Below are 21183 nucleotides of genomic sequence, written 5' to 3' on the forward strand. Positions count from 1 at the left end.
GTTTAGTTTAGCCCTACTGGTACGAATTAATATCGTATGGCAGGTAGCTGGGTCTACTAAACTATTTAGAGTTTAGTTTAGCCCTACTGGAACGAATTAATATCGTATGGCAGGTAGCTGGGTCTACTAAACTATTTAGAGTTTAGTTTAGCCCTACTGGTATGAATTAATATCGTATGGCAGGTAGCTGGGTCTACTAAACTATTTAGAGTTTAGTTTAGCCCTACTGGTACGAATTAATATCGTATGGCAGGTAGCTGGGTCTACTAAACTATTTAGAGTGTAGTTTAGCCCTACTGGTACGAATTAATATCGTATGGCAGGTAGCTGGGTCTACTAAACTATTTAGAGTGTAGTTTAGCCCTACTGGTATGAATTAATATCGTATGGCAAGGTAGCTGGGTCTACTAAACTATTTAGAGTGTAGTTTAGCCCTACTGGTATGAATTAATATCGTATGGCAGGTAGCTGGGTCTACTAAACTATTTAGAGTTTAGTTTAGCCCTACTGGTACGAATTAATATCGTATGGCAGGTAGCTGGGTCTACTAAACTATTTAGAGTGTAGTTTAGCCCTACTGGTACGAATTAATATCTATGGCAGGTAGCTGGGTCTACTAAACTATTTAGAGTTTAGTTTAGCCCTACTGGTATGAATTAATATCGTATGGCAGGTAGCTGGGTCTACTAAACTATTTAGAGTTTAGTTTAGCCCTACTGGAACGAATTAATATCGTATGGCAAGGTAGCTGGGTCTACTAAACTATTTAGAGTTTAGTTTAGCCCTACTGGAACGAATTAATATCGTATGGCAGGTAGCTGGGTCTACTAAACTATTTAGAGTGTAGTTTAGCCCTACTGGTACGAATTAATATCGTATGGCAGGGAGCTGGGTCTACTAAACTATTTAGAGTGTAGTTTAGCCCTACTGGTATGAATTAATATCGTATGGCAGGTAGCTGGGTCTACTAAACTATTTAGAGTGTAGTTTAGCCCTACTGGTACGAATTAATATCGTATGGCAGGGAGCTGGGTCTACTAAACTATTTAGAGTGTAGTTTAGCCCTACTGGTATGAATTAATATCGTATGGCAAGGTAGCTGGGTCTACTAAACTATTTAGAGTGTAGTTTAGCCCTACTGGAACGAATTAATATCGTATGGCAGGTAGCTGGGTCTACTAAACTATTTAGAGTGTAGTTTAGCCCTACTGGTACGAATTAATATCGTATGGCAGGTAGCTGGGTCTACTAAACTATTTAGAGTGTAGTTTAGCCCTACTGGTACGAATTAATATCGTATGGCAGGGAGCTGGGTCTACTAAACTATTTAGAGTGTAGTTTAGCCCTACTGGTATGAATTAATATCGTATGGCAGGTAGCTGGGTCTACTAAACTATTTAGAGTGTAGTTTAGCCCTACTGGTACGAATTAATATCGTATGGCAGGTAGCTGGGTCTACTAAACTATTTAGAGTGTAGTTTAGCCCTACTGGTACGAATTAATATCGTATGGCAGGTAGCTGGGTCTACTAAACTATTTAGAGTGTAGTTTAGCCCTACTGGTACGAATTAATATCGTATGGCAGGTAGCTGGGTCTACTAAACTATTTAGAGTGTAGTTTAGCCCTACTGGTACGAATTAATATCGTATGGCAGGGAGCTGGGTCTACTAAACTATTTAGAGTGTAGTTTAGCCCTACTGGTATGAATTAATATCGTATGGCAAGGTAGCTGGGTCTACTAAACTATTTAGAGTGTAGTTTAGCCCTACTGGTACGAATTAATATCGTATGGCAGGTAGCTGGGTCTACTAAACTATTTAGAGTGTAGTTTAGCCCTACTGGTACGAATTAATATCGTATGGCAGGGAGCTGGGTCTACTAAACTATTTAGAGTGTAGTTTAGCCCTACTGGTACGAATTAATATCGTATGGCAGGTAGCTGGCTCTACTAAACTATTTAGAGTGTAGTTTAGCCCTACTGGAACGAATTAATATCGTATGGCAAGGTAGCTGGGTCTACTAAACTATTTAGAGTGTAGTTTAGCCCTACTGGTATGAATTAATATCGTATGGCAGGTAGCTGGGTCTACTAAACTATTTAGAGTGTAGTTTAGCCCTACTGGTACGAATTAATATCGTATGGCAGGTAGCTGGGTCTACTAAACTATTTAGAGTGTAGTTTAGCCCTACTGGTACGAATTAATATCGTATGGCAGGTAGCTGGGTCTACTAAACTATTTAGAGTGTAGTTTAGCCCTACTGGTACGAATTAATATCGTATGGCAGGTAGCTGGGTCTACTAAACTATTTAGAGTGTAGTTTAGCCCTACTGGTACGAATTAATATCGTATGGCAGGTAGCTGGGTCTACTAAACTATTTAGAGTTTAGTTTAGCCCTACTAGAACGAATTAATATCGTATGGCAGGGAGCTGGGTCTACTAAACTATTTAGAGTTTAGTTTAGCCCTACTGGAACGAATTAATATCGTATGGCAGGTAGCTGGGTCTACTAAACTATTTAGAGTGTAGTTTAGCCCTACTGGTACGAATTAATATCGTATGGCAGGTAGCTGGGTCTACTAAACTATTTAGAGTGTAGTTTAGCCCTACTGGTACGAATTAATATCGTATGGCAGGGAGCTGGGTCTACTAAACTATTTAGAGTGTAGTTTAGCCCTACTGGTATGAATTAATATCGTATGGCAGGTAGCTGGGTCTACTAAACTATTTAGAGTGTAGTTTAGCCCTACTGGTACGAATTAATATCGTATGGCAGGTAGCTGGGTCTACTAAACTATTTAGAGTGTAGTTTAGCCCTACTGGTACGAATTAATATCGTATGGCAGGTAGCTGGGTCTACTAAACTATTTAGAGTGTAGTTTAGCCCTACTGGTACGAATTAATATCTATGGCAGGTAGCTGGGTCTACTAAACTATTTAGAGTTTAGTTTAGCCCTACTGGTACGAATTAATATCGTATGGCAGGTAGCTGGGTCTACTAAACTATTTAGAGTGTAGTTTAGCCCTACTGGTACGAATTAATATCGTATGGCAGGTAGCTGGGTCTACTAAACTATTTAGAGTGTAGTTTAGCCCTACTGGTACAAATTAATATCGTATGGCAGGTAGCTGGGTCTACTAAACTATTTAGAGTTTAGTTTAGCCCTACTAGTACGAATTAATATCGTATGGCAGGTAGCTGGGTCTACTAAACTATTTAGAGTGTAGTTTAGCCCTACTGGTACGAATTAATATCGTATGGCAGGTAGCTGGGTCTACTAAACTATTTAGAGTGTAGTTTAGCCCTACTGGTACGAATTAATATCGTATGGCAGGTAGCTGGGTCTACTAAACTATTTAGAGTGTAGTTTAGCCCTACTAGTACGAATTAATATCGTATGGCAGGTAGCTGGGTCTACTAAACTATTTAGAGTTTAGTTTAGCCCTACTAGAACGAATTAATATCGTATGGCAGGGAGCTGGGTCTACTAAACTATTTAGAGTTTAGTTTAGCCCTACTGGAACGAATTAATATCGTATGGCAGGTAGCTGGGTCTACTAAACTATTTAGAGTGTAGTTTAGCCCTACTGGTACGAATTAATATCGTATGGCAGGGAGCTGGGTCTACTAAACTATTTAGAGTGTAGTTTAGCCCTACTGGTACGAATTAATATCGTATGGCAGGTAGCTGGGTCTACTAAACTATTTAGAGTGTAGTTTAGCCCTACTGGTACGAATTAATATCGTATGGCAGGTAGCTGGGTCTACTAAACTATTTAGAGTGTAGTTTAGCCCTACTGGTACGAATTAATATCGTATGGCAGGTAGCTGGGTCTACTAAACTATTTAGAGTTTAGTTTAGCCCTACTAGAACGAATTAATATCGTATGGCAGGGAGCTGGGTCTACTAAACTATTTAGAGTTTAGTTTAGCCCTACTGGAACGAATTAATATCGTATGGCAGGTAGCTGGGTCTACTAAACTATTTAGAGTGTAGTTTAGCCCTACTGGTACGAATTAATATCGTATGGCAGGGAGCTGGGTCTACTAAACTATTTAGAGTGTAGTTTAGCCCTACTGGTATGAATTAATATCGTATGGCAAGGTAGCTGGGTCTACTAAACTATTTAGAGTGTAGTTTAGCCCTACTGGTACGAATTAATATCGTATGGCAGTAGAGGTGGAACGAGACACGAGACGTCTCGAGTATCGACCTGTCTCGTCTCGTATCGGTCTCGTCTCGACTTAACTATTGCCAAACTCGAGACAGGAAGTAGAACTAAAGCGCCTGCGCACGGTTGTTAAAACATGGCTTTTTGCGGTAGCAACAACTCCATATATTGTAATGGATTGCGGGCAACTGCCTTTAAAGTTATACCCGGTCCGTTACTACCTGTTGCTACTGATTATGTTGGACACTGAGTCTAATCATGTAGTCCGGACAACGGCCCTGTTATTTTTTAGTTCGGTTCTGTGTCGTTAAAACAGATACCGGGTCGTATCTAATTACTCTTCGGATAATCCAATTTAATAAATAAGACTTGCGGGTAAAATGTCTGTATTTTATCGTATCGTGTCTAAACACCAACTGCCCTTCATAAAATTCGGGCCTCTTTTACGTATATACTACCAATCGCGGGTAAAACTTGCCCGAACACGGAGAAACGAACGAAAGGCCGTGTCGACCATAGTCCGTGCTCGGTTAACAATGACGTTTTGTTAGCTCAATGTAAGAATATACATGGGCATGTATACAGTAATTAATATAATTTCATGAGTACAATTTAAATATAATTCACTTATATTTAAATTGTAGTCATATAAATATAGTTACACAAAGAAAACTTTAATGAAACGATAAGAATGAAAGTGTTATCGTGTGTTCTTTTAGTTGCGGTATTTCTTTGTAGAGTGACGGCTATCGGTTTCATTACACATTACATTAAAAAGTAAGAACTATTCAATAGATGGTAAAAATATACATGTTCAAAGCAATATGTTTATAATAATTATGATCAATCAAGCTCAAAATTCTTAGAATATATAACTTCGGTATTTTAGAGCTGTTTGTGTCACTTTTGTTTACAAAAACTACATGCATATCACTATTAAAATGTTGTATTTAAATCGTTTACACCAGGTGAAAATTCAATTTAAAAAGAGTTTTATTAATTTTATATCTACCAAGTAGCTAGTACTTGTGTAGTGAAATCATCACCAAATGCTCATTATTTTACTGTCTCGTGTCTCGAGTCTCGAATTTTTACAAGACAGTGTCTCGAGTCTCGTCTCGAGCTTAAAAAACCTGTCTCGTTCCACCTCTATATGGCAGGTAGCTGGGTCTACTAAACTATTTAGAGTGTAGTTTAGCCCTACTGGTACGAATTAATATCGTATGGCAGGTAGCTGGGTCTACTAAACTATTTAGAGTGTAGTTTAGCCCTACTGGTACGAATTAATATCGTATGGCAGGGAGCTGGGTCTACTAAACTATTTAGAGTGTAGTTTAGCCCTACTGGTATGAATTAATATCGTATGGCAAGGTAGCTGGGTCTACTAAACTATTTAGAGTGTAGTTTAGCCCTACTGGTATGAATTAATATCGTATGGCAGGGAGCTGGGTCTATTAAACTATTTAGAGTGTAGTTTAGCCCTACTGGTATGAATTAATATCGTATGGCAGGTAGCTGGGTCTACTAAACTATTTAGAGTGTAGTTTAGCCCTACTGGTACGAATTAATATCGTATGGCAGGTAGCTGGGTCTACTAAACTATTTAGAGTTTAGTTTAGCCCTACTGGTACGAATTAATATCGTATGGCAGGTAGCTGGGTCTACTAAACTATTTAGAGTTTAGTTTAGCCCTACTGGTACGAATTAATATCGTATGGCAGGTAGCTGGGTCTACTAAACTATTTAGAGTTTAGTTTAGCCCTACTGGTACGAATTAATATCGGATGGCAGGTAGCTGGGTCTACTAAACTATTTAGAGTGTAGTTTAGCCCTACTGGTATGAATTAATATCGTATGGCAAGGAGCTGGGTCTACTAAACTATTTAGAGTTTAGTTTATCCCTACTGGTACGAATTAATATCGTATGGCAGGTAGCTGGGTCTACTAAACTATTTAGAGTTTAGTTTAGCCCTACTGGTACGAATTAATATCTATGGCAGGTAGCTGGGTCTACTAAACTATTTAGAGTGTAGTTTAGCCCTACTGGTATGAATTAATATCGTATGGCAGGTAGCTGGGTCTACTAAACTATTTAGAGTTTAGTTTAGCCCTACTGGTACGAATTAATATCGTATGGCAGGTAGCTGGGTATACTAAACTATTTAGAGTGTAGTTTAGCCCTACTGGTACGAATTAATATCGTATGGCAAGGTAGCTGGGTCTACTAAACTATTTAGAGTTTAGTTTAGCCCTACTGGTACGAATTAATATCGTATAGCAGGTAGCTGGGTCTACTAAACTATTTAGAGTGTAGTTTAGCCCTACTGGTATGAATTAATATCGTATGGCAAGGAGCTGGGTCTACTAAACTATTTAGAGTTTAGTTTAGCCCTACTGGTACGAATTAATATCGTATGGCAGGGAGCTGGGTCTACTAAACTATTTAGAGTTTAGTTTAGCCCTACTGGAACGAATTAATATCGTATGGCAGGGAGCTGGGTCTACTAAACTATTTAGAGTGTAGTTTAGCCCTACTGGAACGAATTAATATCGTATGGCAGGTAGCTGGGTCTACTAAACTATTTAGAGTGTAGTTTAGCCCTTCTGGAACGAATTAATATCGTATGGCAGGTAGCTGGCTCTACTAAACTATTTAGAGTTTAGTTTAGCCCTACTGGAACGAATTAATATCGTATGGCAGGTAGCTGGGTCTACTAAACTATTTAGAGTTTAGTTTAGCCCTACTGGTATGAATTAATATCGTATGGGAGGTAGCTGGGTCTACTAAACTATTTAGAGTTTAGTTTAGCCCTACTGGTACGAATTAATATCGTATAGCAGGTAGCTGGGTCTACTAAACTATTTAGAGTGTAGTTTAGCCCTACTGGTACGAATTAATATCGTATGGCAGGTAGCTGGGTCTACTAAACTATTTAGAGTGTAGTTTAGCCCTACTGGTACGAATTAATATCGTATGGCAAGGAGCTGGGTCTACTAAACTATTTAGAGTTTAGTTTAGCCCTACTGGTACGAATTAATATCGTATGGCAGGTAGCTGGGTCTACTAAACTATTTAGAGTTTAGTTTAGCCCTTCTGGAACGAATTAATATCGTATGGCAGGTAGCTGGGTCTACTAAACTATTTAGAGTTTAGTTTAGCCCTACTGGTACGAATTAATATCGTATGGCAGGTAGCTGGGTCTACTAAACTATTTAGAGTTTAGTTTAGCCCTTCTGGAACGAATTAATATCGTATGGCAGGTAGCTGGGTCTACTAAACTATTTAGAGTTTAGTTTAGCCCTTCTGGAACGAATTAATATCGTATGGCAGGTAGCTGGGTCTACTAAACTATTTAGAGTTTAGTTTAGCCCTACTGGTACGAATTAATATCGTATGGCAGGGAGCTGGGTCTACTAAACTATTTAGAGTTTAGTTTAGCCCTACTGGTATGAATTAATATCGTATGGCAGGTAGCTGGGTCTACTAAACTATTTAGAGTGTAGTTTAGCCCTACTGGAACGAATTAATATCGTATGGCAGGTAGCTGGGTCTACTAAACTATTTAGAGTGTAGTTTAGCCCTACTGGTACGAATTAATATCGTATGGCAGGTAGCTGGGTCTACTAAACTATTTAGAGTTTAGTTTAGCCCTACTGGTACGAATTAATATCGTATGGCAGGTAGCTGGGTCTACTAAACTATTTAGAGTTTAGTTTAGCCCTACTGGTACGAATTAATATCGTATGGCAGGTAGCTGGGTCTACTAAACTATTTAGAGTGTAGTTTAGCCCTACTGGTACGAATTAATATCGTATGGCAGGTAGCTGGGTATACTAAACTATTTAGAGTTTAGTTTAGCCCTACTGGAACGAATTAATATCTATGGCAGGTAGCTGGGTATACTAAACTATTTAGAGTTTAGTTTAGCCCTACTGGTACGAATTAATATCGTATGGCAGGTAGCTGGGTCTACTAAACTATTTAGAGTGTAGTTTAGCCCTACTGGAACGAATTAATATCGTATGGCAGGGAGCTGGGTCTACTAAACTATTTAGAGTTTAGTTTAGCCCTACTGGTACGAATTAATATCGTATGGCAAGGTAGCTGGGTCTACTAAACTATTTAGAGTGTAGTTTAGCCCTACTGGTACGAATTAATATCGTATGGCAGGTAGCTGGGTCTACTAAACTATTTAGAGTGTAGTTTAGCCCTACTGGTATGAATTAATATCGTATGGCAGGTAGCTGGGTCTACTAAACTATTTAGAGTTTAGTTTAGCCCTACTGGTACGAATTAATATCGTATGGCAGGTAGCTGGGTCTACTAAACTATTTAGAGTTTAGTTTAGCCCTACTGGTACGAATTAATATCGTATGGCAGGGAGCTGGGTCTACTAAACTTTAATAAAAGCAACTTCTATCTGACATGATTCATAGATATACACACATTATAATGTGGTCAAATACAGTATCTTATCGATTTAGTAGTGTGCCTGACCATCTACTAAACTAATTACAAATTTTCATGCTCTGGCCAATGCATTAGTACCATGCCATATTTTGTTATTCAAGGCATCTGAAAAACTTTGTTTTATATAGCCTAATATTTGTCACGCTAATATAATTATGAATGCATTGTCATTAGACCTAAATCTTCAGATATAAGTTAGGAACTGGAGACTGTTATGTGCTGTTTTCTATCAATACAAGTAGTATTATATCGCTATTACATGTATATTGTATTATATCGCTATTGCAATAACTTAACTGTCATAAAAGTTTGACACGATTTGAATTTTTGTTTCACTTGTACAAATATTTAATATATTCCAAAAAACATGTACAGAGCACCAAAAACCGCAGCCCACTAGTATAACTGTGCTAACGATATAAAAACAGTTCCATTTTTCAATTTTTTTTATACCTGTATATATGCGTAGTCAGCTATTAAAAAGTGTAGACATCAGCACTTTAACAGCCTACAATACCAAGTACCTATAATACCTATAATGAGCTTTGTCATAAAACCAAGCATGGAGGTATCTATATTAATAAATCACACATTGCCATTGTGTCTGTCTGTCTGTTAGTCCGAGAGAAATGCATTTCCAAATTTTTTGGTTCACCTCCTAAAAACTTCACAGGCAAATGCTCTGTGCCTTCCGACATGCTGCTAAATTATTTGGTTTCAAAACTCGGTCTGGTTCCAGAGAACCTCCTACACAACCACCTGCAGACTAACTGATTGAAAATAAAACATCAACCATACTTACTGATAGTTACTATATAAAATTGTTGAAATTCTCAAGTCACATCTCCTTTTATGAGAAAATAGACAAGATTTCGGGCTCACAGACAGAGACAATTCTACTAATATAATACTTCACCAAGTGTGAAGCTGATTCTGCTAACACTTAACATATCCTAGTTCCTCCCAATTTATATGGTGATGTAAATCATGTTTTCCAATTCCATAGATGGTGAAATGACAAACAAATGAACTGGCTGGACCCGAGAATGATAATAATTATTAGTTCTTAGGTGGTTCCTAAAACATGCATGGCTGAAACTCATGATGAAAGTCATAGAATTCTCTCTAGAACGGATGACTAGGGTGTTACTAGCAGTAAACATTAACTAACCAAAGAGTATCGACATGGTTGAGTGGTACGAAAAAGACATAACATGTCTTGCATCTCATTTGCTGATGACGATGTGATATGACTAGACCAAAGGGTGTGTCATAATAAGTACAATGCCTATATAGTATAGGCTCAATCAAGGTCTCCGACTGGCAGTAAAGTATGTGACTATGAAGATCATATGAATAGCAAAATATCTAACAGTGGCCCATAGGTTTTGTTATTCATTGACTTATATGTTGGTTATCTGTAGTTTTTGACAGCCATGTTTACTAATAATCTAAAAACTGCACTCAATAACTCACTCAGCCAACTGTGAAACAGAGTGAAACAGGATTGTAATAAAAGGTTACAGTAGTTGAGATGTGAGGGCAAGAAAAGATGCGTTTATCATGTTGCCATTATTAACCTCCTATGAAGTCAGTCAGATGAAAATTTGCCGTTATCACTTGATACTAAACGCTCCAAAGCAGTCATATACAATTCCAAAACAATTTGACAATGAAGAGTATTATAAAGGAGACAGAAAAAAGATAGTAAAAACATTCTTCTTTGGTGTGACCATGTAAAATATACAATGTAAATACCAGTTTGCCGGCTTTTTCAGAACCTAGCCAGTTTCCTATTTCGGAACAACGATACGTAAGGTGGACAATACTTTTCTCATGCTAGCACGTTAGCTGATAGCATTAAAGGGTTAAATGTCATATTATTATTTATTAAACAGAGTAGTGAGAGAAAACTGTATCAATTACAGTTGCCATCTCACAATCAATCCTACTTTGAGGTTTCCTAAATGAACTCATAGTTCCCAACTTCGGAGGTCCTTTCATAGCATTGTGCTACCCATACACTCAACCATCTCCATCACAATTGCTAATTCTGCTTTTTTGAGTGGTCACAGTTTTGTTACAAGCACATCAAAACAAGATTGTTTCTCAAGAAACACTGAAGTTTGCAAAATTATAAAAAATTAGAAAACCTTATTTTTTACATAAAAAAAGTCATCACTGAAAGAAATCATCATTTAAATCAACAATTTTTATTATTTGATTTTTTGTGCCAACCCTGTAACAAACCTTGAGTTCAATCACTGTGTGACCAACCCTATAACTAGTGCCAACACTGCTGAATTCAGTTATTACCTTCTCGAAGCATTTTGAGGCCAAACAAGGCAAAGAGTCCAGAGGAAAGGTACAAAGTAAACTTCCTTGGAATAAGAGTGGCCAGAGTACCAAACATAGCTACAACAAGAATAATAATATTACTAATAGCAAAATCACCTGTCATCATCTGCCACTCCATCAATAGTGTATGTAATGGGACAGAACTTGTTGGTAGGAGAATATAAAGCAGCTACAGCAAATGAATGTCAAGTGAGTAGCTAACAGATTTGCTATATTAAACCTATAGACCTATTAACTATACAGTAATAGTTAATAGGTCTATGATTAAACCATAAACATAGTCAACTGTATCTCATTTGAATAGTTTAAATAATTATTTTGTAATCATAATAGTTACTACAATACTCCAAACAAGGTATGCTTATAACTTTTCTGTTTTAATTAGACTGTCAAACCTTCATATGCCCCCCTTAACATACTAATCGTGCAACATTCTACATGCGAATAGAGCACATATTTGAGTTAACATGTGAAATGGTTTCAAACATACATGTACAATTAAGTTTTGTGAATCGGGATATGTGCATGTAACAGTTTGCACAGATTGTTCGGTGTTATAAACCTGGTTCACACTATATCGCCGTAGGTCCGTGTCTTCCTTTCGGTGTTAATCGTCGATTATGTGAACCATAAACCGATAGTATTGACGAAGCAACGCGGGTATGTCGGAAAAGTTTGCAGCTGTCAAACTGTCACGATATTCCGCTGAACATCAACGATCGACTTTCAAATGTCAACTATTTCGGCGATGATAATTCATTCATCTATTTCCGTTTATGACCGTTGCTGCGGGACTAGTATTTGATTTCAGTCATGCGAAAACAAAGAAACTTCTTCGCGAAAAATTAAATAGAAAAATGAGAACACTACGTCATTGGTGCAAACCCGGATGGGTTTGTAATAGTGTGAACATAGTTATCATCGACAATCCCCGAAGTATTGTGGAATCAACCCTGAGATACGGTGATTCAGTGTGAACCAGCCTATAGTGTTTGAAACATCTTAAGCAGCATTTTCACTTTAGTTTTAAAATCAGAGAAAACCTGAAGACTAGTGCAAGAGGTTCTAACAGTAAAATGAGGAAAAAGGCAATGTTTTCAACAGAATGACATCAAAGAATTATAGAAAAATATAAGCAAACACGGTTGGATCAGTTCTTTAAAAAGTCTCCAGGTAGGTATCGTGAGGAAGAAAGCGAAAGTGATGCCAAAAACAAAAGTATGAAAAGAGTGAGAAAAAAGAAGCTGGGCTTGATATTTAAAGATAAAGTTTACAAAAACATCTAACTTAAAGTATAAATAAAATCACATAATTGATGTTAGACCACATCAACTATGTGATTTTGACATCACATAGTTGATGCTAGACCAGATACATTTGGATTCCCAATTCATACCCTATAGGGGAAGCTTAATAAAATATCTATTGTGAATGGGATACACGATAGATTTTATGTAATCATTCAAATATTCATAAACATAGAGTTATCCTTTTCATGCCAATTTTAGTGATACAGTAGTTAATCTATCGTTGACCTGCGAGTATACCAACACATTTTAGCATACACTGCTGTTTTTGTTATATAGCAAGTATTTGGTTATCATAGTCTGCAAAACTTTTTTACCATTTATAAAGATCTGAGGCCACATCTTTCAATGATGCATGCATAAACACAGATGGACTTATCCACTGTCTGACTTGGAAAATCGCAAACCTTCAATCAGGCAAAAGCTAGCTACGATTGTGAGTGAGTGAAGTGTCGAAAGTGTATCCCGATTGAATTTTGAGAAACATCATATCTTTATTACCACCATTATGAACGCGTAGCCTTTCTCTCCTATAGCCATCTCTACCTACACACATTTCTGTATCATCAGGTTTGTCACCACGTCTATACCTCCATCTTTGACAATTCATTTAGGTTTTTACATTTATCTATTTACCAAGTTTTATATAATGCATTATCCATTAATTTGTCGAGTTGTGGAATGAATTACAGTATATACTAATCAGGAGATTTACTCCAATGTTTTAAGAAACAAAGAATATCTCAAAAAAGACTAACTTTGCGTGTTAAGTTTTAACTGTAATTGGTAGTTCTAAAACCAAAGTTAATCTGATACACCTATGGAACTGAGGCATAGTATTATCTGTGATATATTTTCCTTCTACATACAGAAGAAAATGACAGAAGAGCCCCTCTACCAACTTTTAAACAATAAGGCAAGCTATGACACATTTGGTTATGTGTCATATATTGGTCATATCATATCCACTAAGAATGATTGATATGATTAACAAACTAGCCGATGTGCCGACAGTTTTCAAACAGAAAAGATAGCATAAGGGTTTTAATTTGAACTTACATGTTCAAAGAATTCTATTTCATATTTATAAATCTAAATTTTTGCTATGAAAAAGTTATGGTATCACAGGTAAAGGTATAATCACGTTCCAAGTATGTTTGGGTTGTTTTGTTTCATGTCAAATAAAAGGTCAATAGATCTGTTTAACTTAGATAAACGCTATCATCACAAAACTATTTGGCACTCAGTTACGAATAACGGATGGTAGTTTAGGATTACGGTTGGGTGGTTTGATTACTACAAACGTTCTAGACGTAACCACTTTGGGGTACACCTGGGGAAACAAACGGCAACTCCGCAATCGTCTTTCGTAAACACAAAAAAAATTCAAACAACAAATAAGTTCTTCAAGCTTCTGGTGCCGGAAGCTTTAATTTGGGAACCAAAGGAAGCGAGTCAGATTTTGGTTTTGACATCAACCATGACATAAATCTTACATCTATCTATATACAGTCAAACATGGATAACTCGCCTTCGGATAGCTCGAACACATGGTTAACTCGAACGTTTTTGTTTGGTCCGTTCCCATGCAATGATAAATTGCTTCAAATGTCTCGACCTCAACTTCGTTAACTCGAACAGCTTTTAGCCCAACGGCTACCGAGACGGTTGTTATCGCTTTAGAATATCACTTTATTCCAAGCCATAAGGATAAACCTCAACTTTTAGTAGTTCATAGGCGTCGTTATTACCATCAACGGCAAAATATTTTTGTCAACGACTTTTCTAAAGGTTTGGCAAAATTTGATGTTTACCAAACATCTGCTTAGCGATGGCCCTTCAAGCAAGGAAAAGCGAGGTAACCTTCGGATATATTTCAAGAAAAATCGCCAAATCTGATCTTGGTTAAAAGACTCAAAAGAATAAGATGTCTTTTCTTCTTAGCATTTTAACAGCAATCAAGTTTTGTCAATTTAAATCTGAAAAACGACTTGGCAGTCACATCAACTAAAACAACAAACAAATCTGAAATGATAAAAAAATCTCTATACTTTCTGATAAAATTTTTCTAAACTTTACATTAGAAGCGTTTAATTTGAAACAAACCATTTATGCTTTTGATTTATATTATAGTTTGTATATGTACATGTATCTACTAATAAATACATGGACTTGTGACAGTGCTCTGATAACTTGAACTCTCTGATAACTCGAACACTTTCATTCGATCCCGTGAAGTTTGAGTTATCCATGTTTGACTATATATTTCTCAAAGTATGTCCGTATGTCTGTCTACGCTCCGGCTATAGTTATTATTAAAACAACTGCAGCTGGACAACAACGCTGACGCAACGCCATGGAATCCCGTCATTAGAAGTCTAGCAGCTTACTGGAATGTTCCACTGGCAATGTGCCAGGCTAATAGCTTGAAAGTTACAGCTGATTGACAAAGTTTTAAAACCTTTACAGTTGTTTTTATTTTTCTCTTAATTTATTTCCGCTACACAAAACACTTCTCTCATGATATGTAGTTTGAAAGTTAGAAAGGGAAATGTTGTTATTTGTTAAATACAAATCAATTTCCTGTCCAGACTTTTTTATTACCCGGCAAACGCCGGGTAGCACAGCTAGTAGTTTACTATGAAGACTAATATCATATGATACCTCCTTTAAACTATCACCCGACCCGCTATGACAGCATATTTTATATATATGATGTCATATATATATTTTATATGTATTCATATACATAGTTGGAGGTGAACACGCAAGCAATTTTAAAAGAGCCGATCACAACAGTGTACTCACAACGGCTTGTAATCATTTGTTTACAACATCTGCTCGCATAAAGAACTTTCATATAGGAGATTTATTGATATGGTATATTGAACAAACGTATAGAACTAAGTGCAATGAAGCAAGAAATACTTTAAGAAAAGGAATAACAAAATATAACAAACCATTTAGTTTTCCTTGTTTTACATTTCCCTGCATCAAAAGGAAAATTCAGATACATATTTTTAAAGGAAACAAATATATTGGCAATTGTGTCAATGTTGGAGAAAAACATTACGGTATGTAGCCAGGCCTCGTTCAATGCATAGAAAACTTTTATTGCTTTTGCATGGATGGCCCAGAAGCACCCTAAGCATGAGATGTTTGATGTCCACACATGACCATTTTAGGCAGAGAAGGTTGGTTAGCATTGCCGCTATCATATGAACTATCTTAAATTAATGGTAAATGTTTCATACACTGCACTGCGTTTTCATGCTTCGAATGGGCTTAGAGTTGTTTCCACTCCGAATCATTGAAACGGTCAAATTTAAACGAATTCGACGCCATTTCGCTTCGTTAAATTTATGCGGATGCATTTGCTGTGAGAGTATTATTCGACATCATGGAAACGCTCACCGCTGATGGATTTAAATCAATAATACTCGACTAAGCCCCCTCATTGGGGGTAAAAAAATTAAGCATTGCGATCAGGCATCCTGGCTTAATTAGTGCAACTAGGTGACTACTCATGAATTGAAAAGTGACCGTGACCCGAAAGCTGGTCTAACTTGACAAGTATTGCTTTGAGGGATACATCGCGAACCTTGAAAAGATATACGTTTATATAGTGCAACTCCGAATCGTTGAAATGATAGCGTACGGATTCGTCAGCAGTAGGCAATTTGGAACCCATTCAAAACATGAAAACACAGTGATACTAAAACTCACAGTGAAATGTATGAGTGAATTTTGTTCAAGTATGCAAAAGAAGAGACGATACAATTTTTTCAATTATATTAACAGGTTTGGCCTGTTTTTCAATTTTTCATTCCAAATGTCGGTATTCCTCTACGCTACATAAAAATTCATACACTAAGTTCTTAAATTGATTGAGATTTTCATTGCCTAGTTGGACAGTAAAATTGCTTGAGTATTAATGCTATACCCTAAAGCGGGTGTACACCGCATCGTCGTATGTCGAATTCATTTCGGCGATCATTTATCGACTATGTGCACCGTAAACTGATGACATCGCCAAAGCAACACGAATATGCCAGGAAACCTTGCAGCTCAAACTTACCTGACGTTTTGCTGAGCATCCACTACAGTTTGTGTAATGTGCACCACTTCGGCGATTGTGATTGGCTGTCAAAGATTACTTAATCTATATTTCACTTCATGATAGTTGCTGCTGGACTAGTATTTCATTATTTTAGCGAATACATTATGTTATGAGAACACTATGTTGTGGCCTATTCGGTGATGTAAACTGGTAAAGATGTAAACTACATTGATTATCTATGAGTGGGATTAATGCGGACATACTGTGAACTAGCGTTTAGAGAGAAAATACTGAATTTATAGTTAGCTGAATGAATCATTGTCAAGTTAATTAGTTTCACTGTTACGTGCCAATTTCTTTACTTTGCCATAAACGGAAACATCCTAAGGGTTTAATGCTTCATCCCGAGTTTGAAAATAAAACTGAAGCCAAATGCTGCCTGACAAATACCAAGTACCCTACAAATGAGTACAATTTTTAAAGTTATACAAGTAGTTTGTGTTAAACTACTTAGTTCCTCATACCAGCATTATATCAGTGACATAAGTGCAAACACATTAGCCACTTACAGTGAGTTTTCACAAAAGTTAAAAGTTGCCAATAACTTGAACGTGTAATTGAATAAACAAGTAGGAAGTGTGGTGCGAAGTGATCTTCAGCCGTACATTAAGTAAAATTACTGCCTTACAAACTAGAGAGCAGCAGTGCGCATGACTTTTACGTTTTCATACGAAGCAAAACATTCATGAGGTGCTCATCAAGTGCGATCCAGTTGGCAGCTCGCTCCTGAGGTGCTTCAGAAAACATTTTTTTCTAACACGGAGCGCGCTCACGAGTAATCCACATAACAGTTCAGAGACACCAGCAATATATATACACTATTACCACAAGACAAGCTTGAGGCATTTCAAACAGCAGATCTCTGTCCAAACCGCTAATTAGGAAAATCCTACAAGACCTCGAACACTGACAATATGTTAAACAAAGAGAGCTACAGTAGACACTGCTTTAACATAAAATCCACATAACTTAAAGAATGAAAGCAGTTTTTCTTCGTGCAACGTAAAGAATTCCATATAACATAAAGTATAAAGTCGATGCAAATTTTCAAAATCGATTTGAACAACGCGAATCTTGTAGTTAGTTTTAACTGATATCACTTTCTCTCTTGCTGCGCTTTAAAGGGAAAACAAGGTATAGGGCTCTTTTTATTAGATATACTAGTACCCTGGCAGTCTAGTTCTGCATGAGAGATCATCAGGTGTGATGACAAGCACACAAAAATAAGTAGTAGCGCAATTATTCTGAAATACTTCAAGGGTGATCCATTGGTGCAGGGGTTGCAGTGTCTGGTAGATACGCTTTCACCTGTTTTCCATCATAATCATTTAACTTCACTATATTTATGATTTCTTTCGGCAACTGAAAATTCAGTTTTCCAATCGCGAACAAAATCTGCCAAACTGAATGTCACGAGTTGTAGTCGCGACGAAAGCGATCTTTTATGCTAACGTCGAGCCTTGGCGACAAATAGACAAATGGTCAGACAGACACGACTCCTAATACGTATAGAAAATCTATATTTTTGTTTTCTGCTATTTTAGACATAAAAAAATGTTTTGCTATATTTTTTCTTTGCAAAATAGACTTTGCTGTCTAGAAAAAAATGAAAAGTACCGATGTAAATTGACATTGCAGGTGTGCACTCCGCTAACTTATTGTAAAATTATCGTAATCATGAATCATAAACCCAATGACATTGATAAAAAAATTAAACAAAATAGTCAATACAAACCACTAATACTACACTAATACTACAGTTACTATCCTGCCTTAGAATTAAAAAGTTAAGCCTCGTTTCGCCATTTGGAAGGGCCAACGGGGTGAGTTTGGGATTATCGTAAAATAGATTAGGCCTAGACAATTTACATGTATTTTCCTGTTCGCATAACGTAAAATCCATATAGCGTAAACGTCTCCGGAATGGATTATTTACGTTGTAGAATCGTCTACTGTATTTTTATTCTAAGTGTTAGGCATTGTCATAGAGCTTCACTATTTTTAAGATTTCTTTCGGCAACTGAAAACTCGGTTTTCCGATTATGCAATCGCAAACAGAAATGGTGATCGCTTACCAATGCAACTTCTTTACAAACTAAAAAAACAAGTACGCATCATTTTTTCCGCATATAGCAACCCACTAGAAGCATGCCTGCTGGAAGCTAACACAGATGGTAGCAGTGTACTCAGTGACTGAAGCCAACCTGGTTCTTCGACAAATAAGTCTATTACAACCGTAATAGTGCATGAACTGTTTAATAGTGGTATTTATGCAGCCAATAGTTCGTGTACCACCGTAAAGATAAACTTAAATTAAGGCTAGACGCAATAATCACAAAGAGAGCCACCTCACGCGGCTGATTACAACATGATACCTAATTATAGTGCTGATTATAACACTGATCTTCCTAATTCAACCTTAAACTTCGTGTTTCTAAATTCACATAATTAACCAGCTTTTACGAAAACGAAAGATATCAGTTTTGTTGAGTAATTGATCATTATTTGTAGTTGACCAAATATAACGCAAACACAAAACATTCTACCTTTGTGGAACCTTACATATCATATGCTAAACATCCTCGGGAGACTGCTTTAGCTTATCAACTACATGTATATGAGAAACTTAAAAGCTATTATGTCACTTTGCCAAGATACCTTGCACTACCTGCCAGACTCGTCACCTTATAAGACACTTACCAGATATGATGTGCATGAAAGCTAAGGCTGTCATAGCACCTGCGAAGACTGTCAATCTCGAGTGCCTCATGGCCATTATAGCTGATATGAAGAATGTTTTGTCTCCCAGTTCTGATACTATTATGACGGACAATGTGGCCACAAAAGCATGAATGAAACCAGCATTACCCTGCAACATGGCAAGAAGTCTGAATTATTGTTTAGGTATCAAGCAAGCGTGTAAGACTCATAAAACACTTGCCAACTGCTGTTTAGTTTGTCTTTATAGCAGACACTAAAGCAACTTGTTTAGATCTCACATCATTGAACATGATATTAGCTACTACAGGACATGGTGTTATGGCTTTTGCAAGACTCATTGATATGCTGAGATGACTATACCAGTCGAAATACAAAAAAAGTCTTTACTGGATGAGAATCTCCATTTCATTGATAAAATATGACAGCCATCAGCGGCTAAGGCTTAGAATTGTGCTACTTGCATATTGACTACCACATCAACTGAGGGCGTTGTGTAATTATGTTAACTTCTCAGACAGTATTGGGCGGAGATTGACAAGTTGCCAGATAAATATTCATCTTACCACAGCATAAGTGGTAGGAATAAAAATAATGATATGCTGAGGGTTAGTATAAACTGTCAACTCACAACAATGAGCCCCAGCTTGTACTTTGGGAGTCTTTTAACACTGAACAGCACTTAACAGCAATACATATATCGACATTTCAAACTTGAATTATTAATAAAAAGCAGCAATAGATCATTTAGATTCACAAACAAGACAAAAACATGGAAACCACACAAGCTTAAATGTTCAATATACATGTATTTAAGGAATGTTGAAACATTACTATTGTTATTTATATGGCATTAATCAGTCACCAGATGGAAGTTGAAATAATCGCAAAAACGCAAAGGAATAAACTAAGCCATGTGATTGCTAAACAAACAGTCATTGCCATTTTAGTAAGTAGCTTAAGAATCCTGCCAATATTGTGGTACAAGTAATTAGCAGCCACACAAGACAACAAAGCTCATAAAACATGACAATAAACATCCAACACTATTTCATTCACCACATTATGTGAATAACTTTTACAGGTCAGCTTGAATAGACAGCTTAGGATAAGCTTCGATCACATTTTTTAGAAAATAAAAGTTTCTATAAATGGGCACGAACAGTCATGAAGTATCTATGAGCGACTGTAGGATCTTACATTAAAATAATCAGGTATAGACTAGTGCAATTAGTCAACAAATAGAGCCTACATTGTGTAAAATAGTAAACAACGCTAGCTATAGAATCAAAACTACAATAACTTACTGCAACTTCTTGCTGTCTCTCTTTTGTAAGTTCATCGTCAATCTTTTTATTAGGGCCAACTGCTTCAGATAATTTAACACGGCTGTCTCCATCTCCATCCACTTCATCTTTTACTGGCAAAATATCTGCACGGCCATCGACTGGTTGTGGCTTATTAATGTCCACTTCTTCGTCATGTACTCCACCAACAGCAGGTACAGGATCACCGCTAATGGGATCGGCCGATGAAATTAACGCAAAATTAGAGTACAATATTAAACACCCCAGCAATAATGCAAATGGTTTATTTGAGAGCTTTGGGCGGATATTACTGCGAACGCTTACACTACAAAACATTATTGCACTAAAGCTAGGCACCAGACCTGATACTTATGTTAACAGTTCTGTCAGCAGCTAGTTTGTAAATGATCGTATACGATGACGTTCAAGTACGTGTAGGGATGTACTCCCTTTTCCTTTTCAGCAGACGGTCATTAGATTATTTATTATATGTTTTAAATTCCAAAAGAATATATGATCACTGTATACAGATAACAGGGTTTCAGTTTTCGTGTTACGTTTACTCCTACTGAAAGCTCTCTGTCTACAACAAGTGAAAAAAATTTATTATTTCACACGTCAGGTTGCGTAGCCTGAGAGTTTACTAGTGTCGTGTTGTTTTAGGCGACAGGCCTACGTCCAATACCCTATATGCTATGATATTTCTAAGATTATAATGGGTACCATTT

General features: G+C 36.9%; 1 protein-coding gene across 1 annotated transcript in view; it reads right to left on the reverse strand.

Annotated features, from left to right (window-relative positions):
* The window catches only part of LOC137401483 (putative divalent cation/proton antiporter TMEM165), a 35186-nt gene extending 14110 nt beyond the window's left edge, over positions 1–21076 (reverse strand). Inside the window, exons 1-3 of the mRNA XM_068087858.1 lie at positions 20456–21076; positions 19131–19299; positions 10962–11060 (exon numbers count right to left, since the gene is read on the reverse strand). Coding sequence (XP_067943959.1) covers positions 10962–11060; positions 19131–19299; positions 20456–20791 — 604 coding nt within the window. The 5' untranslated portion in view covers positions 20792–21076. The remainder of the gene's footprint in view (positions 1–10961; positions 11061–19130; positions 19300–20455) is intronic.
* Between the last annotated feature and the right edge of the window lie 107 nt (positions 21077–21183).

This window comes from Watersipora subatra, chromosome 8 (genome assembly GCF_963576615.1).
Source record: "Watersipora subatra chromosome 8, tzWatSuba1.1, whole genome shotgun sequence".
In the NCBI taxonomy this organism is placed as follows: Eukaryota; Metazoa; Bryozoa; class Gymnolaemata; order Cheilostomatida; family Watersiporidae; genus Watersipora; species Watersipora subatra.